Source organism: Melitaea cinxia, chromosome 4 (assembly GCF_905220565.1).
Source record: "Melitaea cinxia chromosome 4, ilMelCinx1.1, whole genome shotgun sequence".
Taxonomy (NCBI): domain Eukaryota; kingdom Metazoa; phylum Arthropoda; class Insecta; order Lepidoptera; family Nymphalidae; genus Melitaea; species Melitaea cinxia.
The window spans coordinates 17,289,238-17,299,803 of NC_059397.1; the positions used below are offsets into that span (position 1 = coordinate 17,289,238).

General features: G+C 30.3%; 1 protein-coding gene across 1 annotated transcript; it reads left to right on the forward strand.

Annotated features, from left to right (window-relative positions):
* Nucleotides 1–254: 254 nt before the first annotated feature.
* On the forward strand, nt 255–8,669 carry LOC123670444 (elongation of very long chain fatty acids protein 4-like). The gene is made up of 6 exons (XM_045603939.1): nt 255–333; nt 1,443–1,711; nt 5,243–5,414; nt 5,882–6,009; nt 6,394–6,543; nt 8,473–8,669. Exons 1-6 carry the CDS (start codon nt 255–257, stop codon nt 8,554–8,556), a joined length of 882 nt encoding a protein of 293 aa, XP_045459895.1. The 3' UTR covers nt 8,557–8,669.
* Nucleotides 8,670–10,566: the final 1,897 nt, after the last annotated feature.

Here is a 10,566-nt window from a genome sequence, read left to right on the forward strand (position 1 = left end):
AACGCGTTAATCTCAAAAACTACTGATTCGATTTGAAAAATTATCTTTGTGTTCAATAGTCCATTATATATAATATTTTATTATATAAATGTTTTCCTCGTATTAACGCGACTGAAACCGCGGGTTACAGCTAGTTTAAAATATAATAATAAAGTCACGGTCTCATTTATAAAAAGATAAATGGAAATACAAATTTTGTTGTAATTATGTTGTAATTTCCGATTTTATTTCAGATTTTGCGACGAGAAGAAAAAATGGCTACAATAGTGAACTCTACGCAGAGCGTCTTAAAGGACACGTACGACTATTATTTATGGACGCTGTCACTTTCCGGTAAGAGTCACTGTGTCAATGATGACATTTCAATTTTTTTTTTTTTGTTTTCTTTATTATTAAAAAAAAGAACCTTCAAAAGAAATAGATTATTAAGAATAACTACTAAAACAAAATTATTAGCTAAAAAAAATTAAATAAAGATTAGCTATACTTACAGTACTATTTTTACATGATTATGTTTAGCTGCTATAATATTAAGCGGTTTACGATGTTTTAACGACCGATTTATTTATTACAATTATACCTAGTCATTTACGATGTATATTTTACGATTGTGAAATAATGACACCAAATTCTAGAGTCATGTTGTTTCTATTGGTGTAATAGAATAGAGTGACATTTTAGTATGATACATAGTGCCTGTTTAACTTGACGAGGGTATTAAACGAAGTTTCAGCGATTAATAAAGTTGGGTGTCTTCGCCTGTTAAGTGTAACGATAAAATTTAACTACACACTATTGCAATGTGGAAGTAAATGTATCAGATAGTACGTCTTACAAAACTAACCTAGAAAAAAGCTTATCATCATCAGATATCACTTCAGATATCACATAGAACATTATTTAGATTCAATGCATAAAAAAATGTGTGGTGTCGTGGGACATCAGATAGTAACGAAGTTCCTTATTATAAAATATTAATTTCAAGTTCTATTCGAGGTGTAAAGAAAATAATATACCACATTTTTTGTTATGATTTTTTATCCATAATAATCAAAAAAACTACTTTACAAAATTACCTTTATTTTAATTACAATGATTTATAAAATTATATAATAATTATCAATTGATATAATAACAGCAAACAACAATAATAATAACAGTCATCACGTAGACTATACATTAAACACTATATAACCATTATACATAGACTATACATAAAAATCTTACACTTTTTTAACGTTACGGACGTTTTTTTCCGGCTAGGGTACCCCTCCGCAATGCCCTCCGCAAGGAACTTTGTTCTAAAATAAAAATGATAGGTAATTAAAAAACGTACCAATAAATCTACTCTCAGTTATATTCAGAGACTATCAAGCAATGTCTCTAATTGTCTGAAAGTTCAGTGTGGATTTGTTGTTTTGACTAAAAATTATTCTTTCTAGATAAAAGGACAGAAGGATGGCCCCTCGTAGATTCTCCAATACCAACTTTAATATACACGCTTTTATACCTATTCATAGTATGGATAGGTCCAAAGATCATGAAGAACAGACGCCCATTCAAGCTCACTTGGCTATTAGTGCCTTACAATTTAGCGATGGCAGCGCTGAACGCGTATATCGCTGTTAGACTACTTACAGCGTCGTTTAGGCTGAGATACAGCTACATTTGTGAACCATGTCGACAACGAAACGATCCTGATGAATTGCAAGTAAGTACTTAAACTGACAAATAAAATAAATATAAGTCCCTACCAGAAGTATTAAGCAACACTATTACGTTTTTATTTTCATTATTTTGTTTGAAATTTTATAATTTTATAACCATTTATATGTATTCTAAAAATTAAAACGGTATTTGTACCTTAAAATAGACTTGACAAATTATACTATTTATTTGTTAAGTTCGTAAATGAAGTCGGATATTTAAACAGGTGTTAACAGGGTTTAACAACTCAGGTGTTTGGATTTTTTTTTTTTAATAATTTAAATTGAGAATATACAAATAAGTTCATTCTTGTTCTTCTCCTAAAGCTTAAAATAGGCATATACAAATTATAACGTAGCTTTGCAACCGTACAGATAATATTTACGTATTTTATCGACTCAGAGAAAATGAACGTAATACATAACAAAGCTGTAATTACAACGAGCCGCCATCAAGTAGATACTTGATGCTAGTTCGTTGTAATTAACCTGTTATCACTTACCCTATCAGTGTGGAAATTATCTTGTTTAATTGAGATACACGCGTTTGATTATAGTATCACGGAAAACTGATACTGAGAATATCTTTTTCCGGGACATCTGTTATTATGTCATAAGTATTTGTCCAACTAACTTCCACTTGTACGTAATAATTACAATGAAAGTTAATAATTTGAAGTTATCGATTTTTCTAAGTAATTGCACAATACGATTAGGTCGCCTTTTTACTTTTTTTTTTACTGATCTACAGTAATATATAATAATAAAAATGATTTTAAGATACATAATATGTTCAACAGTAGTGTACTGTGTGGCTACGGTACTAAAGAATATGACCACCCCCTCTCTTCCCGTGGGTGTCGTAAGAGGCGACTGAGGGATAACAAGGTTCCGCTACCTTGGAACTTAAAAAGCCGACCGGTGGCGGGATAACCATCCAACTGCTGGCTTTGAAATACACAGGCTGAAGACGGGCAGCAGCGTCTTCGGTGCGACAAAGCCAGTCCTGCGGTCACCAACCCGCCTTCCCAGCGTGGTGACTATGGGCAAAACACATGAGTTCACGTTATTTTTGGCGTAAACTTGTGGAGGCTTATGTCCAGCAGTGGACTGTATAGGCTGTAATGATGAATATGTTCAACAAAATATTGAGCGTTCTACACTTTTCTTACGTTATATAATCTAGAAAATATTGTTCGATAACGATTCTTTAAAATTTAGTCTAAATTTAACGAAAACAATATATGGTTTGATATTGTGTATAACGCTCCTGGAATGATTTTAAATTAGTTGTGATAAAAATAATTGTGTTTGCTAGCAAACGAAAAAAAAAAACCGAATTCAATTACATCGACAAGTAATACAACGTAGGTAGACGAAAAAATTGTCAAGTAAAAACGCATTATTAGATATAACTTGAAAAGTTAGATCTCAAATAAATTTAAATGGGACCAATTGACACGCACCACCTTTCGATTATTATTTTTTTTGTAAATCGAAATCGGTCCACCCAGTCATAAGTTCTGAAGTAACATACATAAAAAATACAGTCTAATTGAGAACCTTCTTTTTTGGAAGTTGGTTAAGAAACGCATAAATATGTAAAATGTATTTCAACATGTTCGATTAATTAATTTCAGTAAAAGTTAAATATTAAGACAACAATTGTCTCAGGAATAATATTTTGTTTTATGCAAAAACCAAGAAAGTGGTTCGAAAATAGGGCAAAACTAAGAATTCCTCCGTGAATATTGAAATAGAAAGCCAGTCAGTAAAATTCAGGAATCTAGATTAGACAAGGCGGAACGTACTCTGACATTCCAGATTTATTGACTTAACTCTGAGCGCCGGACAACTGTTATTTGAAATGAATGACTCTTTTACATCAATTTAGAAACATTACTAAGCAGAAAAAGTTTATTAAGGAAATATAAAATAATAAAACTTAAATACACATAAGTTACTGAGACAGTACAGAATTTGTTAAATATCAAATTAATTGAAAATTTTCTTCTATTTAATTAATTAATGTCTTACATTGTCATTATTTTTAAAAACAAACACACACACACAAAAGTAATATTTACACTGACATACCTAAAATATACATTTATATATATACTAGCGACCGGCCCCGGCTTCGCACGGTTGCAAAAACTATCAGTGTTCCTCTACTATATTATGCATGTATTATACATGTAAACCTTGCTCTGAAATCACTCTATTTAGTAAAGAAAACCACATCAAAATCCGTTGCGTAGTTTTTAAGGTCGACTTTGTTTTATACTATCTAATGATATATATGAATATATAAAAACATATAATTAATTTCATATTATTATTTTCTATTTTAAATTGTATTTATTTAAAGTAATGACTCAATACACAAGCGTGGCCGAATCATTTATAATTCGATCTGTAACGTTAATCGAAATAGTTAGGTACTGGTCACCAGGACAGTCGCTTACTTGACAAGCTGCTAATAGATCAGTGTCAAGTAGGCTATCGATTAAAGATAAATCACGTTGAGTCTAGAATTTATCAAGTTCTAAATTAATATGACAACTTTTGTATACACTTTATGATCTCATATTTATGACATAGATGCTAGCTTAGAATGAACTTACCAAACTCAATATGCTCAAAATAATTTCTATTTAAATATTTACCGACTGAGGCTTGTCATCAAAATTCTATAAATAAAGTTTTTCAAATTTTATTCAAAGGTTTTATTCAAAACTTTAATGTTAACGAACGTTTTAAACAAAAAATTTAAGACCAATTACTTCAGTCGTGTTCAAGTATTAAGAAACGCAATTTGTTACTGATTTCATTATTATTTTTCCGTCACTGTTCGTTGTAGACAATCAACTATATTGCCAGAAAAATTGAATTTTTCAACAAAAACTTTCAGTAATAAAATTAGAAAGCGTTAGTCTGTATTCATTATTCTATTTCAATACATTAAAATAGATTAGGATTACGAGATGACATGTGATGACCCTTTTTAAAATTTAAATATATTTTCTATTTTCTCTCAAAAAGAAAGTTTTATTCAGTTTTAGTGTATTGTATTAGATGAAAGACAATTTGTCTGAAATATTGTAAGATCTTGTTATGTTATTCGACAACTAGACAAAAGCCGACTAGGAGGCGATCCTATACCTAAAAAAGTTTAATAGTATTTTAGAATTTTCTACCAAAACATAAACTATTTAGACAATGTTTTCTAACATCGCCAAGAGAGTGAATGATTTTTTTTTTGAATTATAAGTTTTAGTTACTATACAGTATTCTATTCACGTACCCTTTTCATCTGTAATATTATATTTCTAGTTTTCTTCTAACTGATGTTAATTAGCAGCAACTTATTCGCGAAACTTTTTTTCTGTTATTATGTTACTTAACTCATATAAATAGGTCATGTTTCTTCCACAAACTTACCTTATCTTCAATCGTAAACATAAATAGATACATTGATAAATGGTACTCATTCGATTAGCATGTATGTATTTTATAGTTTTTATTTCTTACAGATCGCAAACGCAGTATGGTGGTACTACTTCTCGAAGCTTCTTGAATTTTGTGACACGTTCTTTTTCATATTGAGGAAGAAAGATGAACAGTTAACATTCTTGCATGTGTATCATCATTCGACGATGTTCGGATTTTGGTGGATCGGAATTAAATGGGTACCAAGTGGATCAAGTGAGTACTCGTTGACTTTTTTTTTAAATATAGTTGTGAAAGTTTCTATGGAAATACGAGTGTCAAAATGTATAGAACAATTTTTATCGCGAACTTGACTAATTATATAGCAACAACTATATCTTTATCGCTCTGTACCGCTCTGTAAGTTCAAAAAGGTTACAAGCGAAATTTACATTTCGATCTTTTATTTAAATATATAGAATATTGACGGTTTGACAATCCTATTTACAGCTTTGTTTGCAAGCCCATAAGCTTTAATAAAAAATTCATTTATGATGTAGAATCAAATATCAGAATCTGGTAACTTAACTAATGATGTTATCCTAATAAAATAATTTATTTTAGTAAATGCGTACATCAAGTAGCATTAATATAAAATTTAGATGTTATTGTTGCTGTTCTGAATTCTGATACTTATTTCAATTTAGCAGATGTAGTAAGCTAAGCATTTGTTTATGTTCTAGCGTTCCTCCCAGCTATGGTCAACAGTGGTATTCACGTACTAATGTACACTTACTACGGTCTATCAGTCTTCGGTCCGACCGTCAGCCAGTACCTGTGGTGGAAGAAATACTTGACCATCTTACAATTGGTGAGATTCACTGTTTATATAACACTAACTTTGTATCGAGAAATAAAATATTATTTCGATTTTTTTTTTTTTTGGTTTGGTGTCGTTAAAAACAACTACAGCAGTGAATACTACAAATGTAAACAAATATTTTGGCTTTTTTATTTCTGTTTTTATTTATCATTATAATTATACATTATTCTAAAGCTGTGGTAGCTGTGTTTTTAGTACAATATTTAATGCAAAATAATCATACGAAATTGTTAGTAATATTTTACTGATTTAACTTTTTTATATTTTCTTCTATTTTACACAGACTAAAAAATAAACATTTTTTTTTTGTTGAAATATGTATATAGTTACTTATTTGATTACCTCTTTTTATTAATTATTTTCTATTTCTAGATTCAGTTCACTTGTGCCTTGATCCTTGGCGTCAATGGAATTAGGACTGGCTGCGAATTTCCACTGTGGATGCATTACGTTCTCATCGTCTACATGATCTCATTTATTGTGCTCTTCGGAAACTTTTACATGAAGGCTTACCTAGCTAAGGTTAATGACTTTTTTAAAATCTTTCTCATTGTTATATTTACACTTGATAATGTTTGTAGCCCGAATTGTTATTTTTATGTCTACCTTATCTTTATCACTACCATGGCTCATTCCAAATTTTTTTTTCATAATTTTTAATTGATTGATTGAATCGTTAACGATAAAAACGTTTGCAATATTGTTCAAATTACAAATAATATTCGTTTATTTTTTTCTATTCATAATTTCAATATTAACACAGCGTTAAAATCATAAGTGCAATCTAAAAATAGCGTATTAAAAAAACGTTAAAACGATACTAACTTACCGAAATCATAAAATTTTGGCTGATCTATCATTTAGAATTTTTGTTAAAAAATTCGAATTCTTATTGAAAAATATATTATATTTATGAACAAAAAATATTTTATTGGTTTTTATAGATTGTTTTGTGTTATGGAATACGAAATGATACCCCAGGGTAATCTTAGGTACAGCTGTGTTCAACAAGATCGTAAGCAATTTGCTAATTCGTTCCGCTACTCGTAATTATTGATTGTCATCCATAAAACGGATGGGGGATATATCTACAAATAAAGGTTAAGTAATATTAACTAAAACATACCCAAGTTGGCGTTGGGTTTGGTGTGAAGGATTCCGTAACGGCGTACACTATTTTAAACTTTTTTTGCAAAAGCTGTAATAAGTACTTTTTTCAGACAATATTTTAATGTCTAGACTCAGATATATCTGTTTTAGACGTACGGGCGGCAGAGGTTTAGCATCTAATTGGGTTCAAGTGGCACAACTTGTTCTTCATTCATTCATTCATCTTCATTTCAATTTTGAATGAGGCGAAATTATTATGAACTAAAAACTTTCGATGCTTACGTCAAAAACCAATTTACATTTTTTTTTTTCATTATCGCTAATGGTCACCATGAGTAATAAGAGATATGAAACTTATAATAAGTATGTGGTCATTTTACGTAACTCGAGTTCCGAGTGAAAGTGTCCATGTAACTGGTACAGCAAGTTACGTTACATCACCGAGTCTTACTTTCCGTATCTCCGCACATCATATCCGAACATCTGCACCGGTAATAAAACACCCATCTTGTCATGACACGGTCAGTAACAACGGGCGAGGCGGCATTCTGTGGTATCTCGTTATAGTATCGGTATATGATACACGGCTAATTATGTTGTTGTATAATAACAGAGATTATGTAGCGCGTAATGTACACTTAAATTGTTCGATTTATGATTTTATTAACATCATGATCTTGAATTAAATTTATGCACTTATTTGCATAAATTTAAAATTGTTATTTTTTTTTATCGAATTAATACGTACGCACGTAAGATATAAAAAGAAAACCACCTGCTCTGATGGACGTGTCAATAAATGGAATACACATACAGATAAAAAAAATCTGGTGAATTTGTCATTTAAAAAGTAAACAGCACTTACATATAAATTTACTTTGTTTTATCCTTGCAAGGTCATCTGCAAAGTGGAGGTACTTCCCGAGTTGTGTTTGTAAGAAATATGATCAGAGGATTTCTTACTGCGGAAGGCTTACTCCTAAACCCCTATATTTTTATAACAATGCATTGATATGCTTAAATACATACTTTTATATAGAATAGACATAAAACTATAAATTGAATGTAATTGAAAGTCTTCTTTGAATACTATTATATTAAAAAGAATCGATCAAATAAATATTATGTTGGACGTCAACTTTTTGGATTTATAAATAATAGTAAAATAGCACGAGATCCACTTGACAAAATAATTTTTTTTGGCGTTTACTCATTAAGAATCGACTTTTATATAAGCACTTATTTATATTATTAGCATTAAACACGCCTTATGTGTAATGAAATATCAAAAAGAAAAGAATACAACGGTTCTAATTTTTACTTTTTATTTTTTGTTTACAGGGAAGTAAATGTATGGAGGTAAGGTACGGACAGTGCTTGGACGATGAAGAGACGATTCAAATGAGAAAGCTGAAAAGCAATTAATATTTAAGTAGCAATAGTTGTAATTATCACCTTCATAATTTATTCAAATCTTCATAATAATCGCTTTAAGTTCAAATTTTATTGTTATTTTTTAATAAATTAGTGTTATTGTATTTTCGACTTTTATTTTTATCATATTTCGACGTTATTTTATCAGTTTTTTTTTTAATTATTTAATAACGAAAATAGGTTTTAAAGTCCACTTGAACTTTTAAAACTTTGGGTTTGATTTGATTTTTACATTTTAAAGCTATAATTTTTTTTTTGTCATCTGACTTGTGGTGGTCAAGTGACGGTTTGTTACTGGGAAATTTGAAGGCGAATTCGAACGTTTGAGCAAGTCCGGACAGATGTTTGCATATGTTGTATAGAGGCTATTTGATTAGAAAATAAGGAACTTTATATGATTTCTTCAGTTTATTTTGCATTTGCTCCTGGGTCCTCAAAATCAAAATCACTAATAACTTTATCAAAATAAGCTTCAAAAGAACCTCCGAATTGTCATTTTACAAATTTTAATTATTGTAAAAAGTTAATTCGGAATGTTCATTCAGCGAAAAAGTATCGGTAAGAATCACCGTAGCTACTTGGAAAAAAAACTGTATATGAATTATTATTATTGTTAATATTTTTCACGAAAAAAAGTGTCACAAAATCCACACATCTTTATTATCCATGTAATTTTTTTATTACTATTTGAGAATAAAATATGTACAATACTTCTTATAGAGTCAACATTAAAAAAAATATAAGTATACTAACCTCAAGTTAAAGAATAGGTCAAAGTGATATGATAAAATTTTCAACAAAGAGGCTAACTTTATATAACCTCTAAAGTTATCCGCTTAATTTTTTTTAAAGCACAATAGAGCCATCCGCGATGTCTTTTAACTAAAATATTTATAATGACGTCAAAGAATATATTGGATATGATCATATTAGTGAAAGATCTTAAATAATTTTATAGATAATATAAACGTTACCTGAATAATCCTCAGTCTGTATCATAATCCCCTGTCTCATGATAGAACAATATAAATTAAGTTCCTAATCTATGAAATCTTGGAAATTGACGACTTAATTTTTTTTAGGTTCTAGTTTTATTTTAATTAGCTGATAGCCGTAAATCAGTTTGTATTGCTGACTATAACGGCGCGTTGGCGCAAAGGTCACAGCACTGGTTTGTAGCTGTTGTGCTAGCGGTTGTGAGTTCGATCCCCGCACATGGCAAACATTTGTATTGGCCATAGAGATGTTTGACGTGGTCTGTGTGTTTGTGCAGTCTTTGTGGGTCTCCCCACCGTGCCTCGGAGAGCACGTTAAGCCGTCAGTCCTGGTTATTATCACGTACGTCTGATAGTTATCGTTACTTATAGTAGAAAATATATCCGCCAACCCGCATTGGAGCAGCGTTGTGGATTAAGCTCTGATCCTTCTCCTACCTATATAGCAGTGTGATATTACAGGCTAAAGCGAGCTCATTATGGCGTATGTACATAAAATGAATTCATTACGAATTCAATTGTTTATAGAATAGCTACAATTTAACAAAAAAAGTTGTGTTTCAAGATAAAACACTACTGGTACTAGAACATAGAGACTGATAGATAAAAACTTTAGACCACACGACCTGAAGTAAAACTTACGAAACGTAACTCTCTCTCTTTTTCTATCTACACTAACTTATATCTCCCTCTCAACTTCCTTCCGCCTCGCCCGATCACACTTTTCGTAACGCTCTCGTCACACCAACTTACTCCTCAAGTCAAACGTGCGTAAAGAAATTTCAAAAAAATGTTCAAGTAATGTTTTGGCTTCTATTGTCATCATTATGAATAAATTCTTTGTTACAAAAAAATATATATTTATATTAAATATTTCAATTTTTATTACATTTAACTTAAGATTGACTAAGGTTAGATTAGTAGGTGGGGTTAGAAATAACACGATCTATAATGATACACATCTTAAAGTATATATTTTACGAAAACTATAAGATTATTATGAAAA

Bases quoted from the DNA above. Each gene is read 5' to 3' on its own strand.
- LOC123670444 (XM_045603939.1), top strand. From the start codon at position 255: ATGGCTACAATAGTGAACTCTACGCAGAGCGTCTTAAAGGACACGTAC. The intron at 1,712-5,242 runs GTAAGTACTTAA...TATTTCTTACAG, and splicing joins ACGATCCTGATGAATTGCAA to ATCGCAAACGCAGTATGGTG. The intron at 5,415-5,881 runs GTGAGTACTCGT...TTTATGTTCTAG, and splicing joins ATGGGTACCAAGTGGATCAA to CGTTCCTCCCAGCTATGGTC.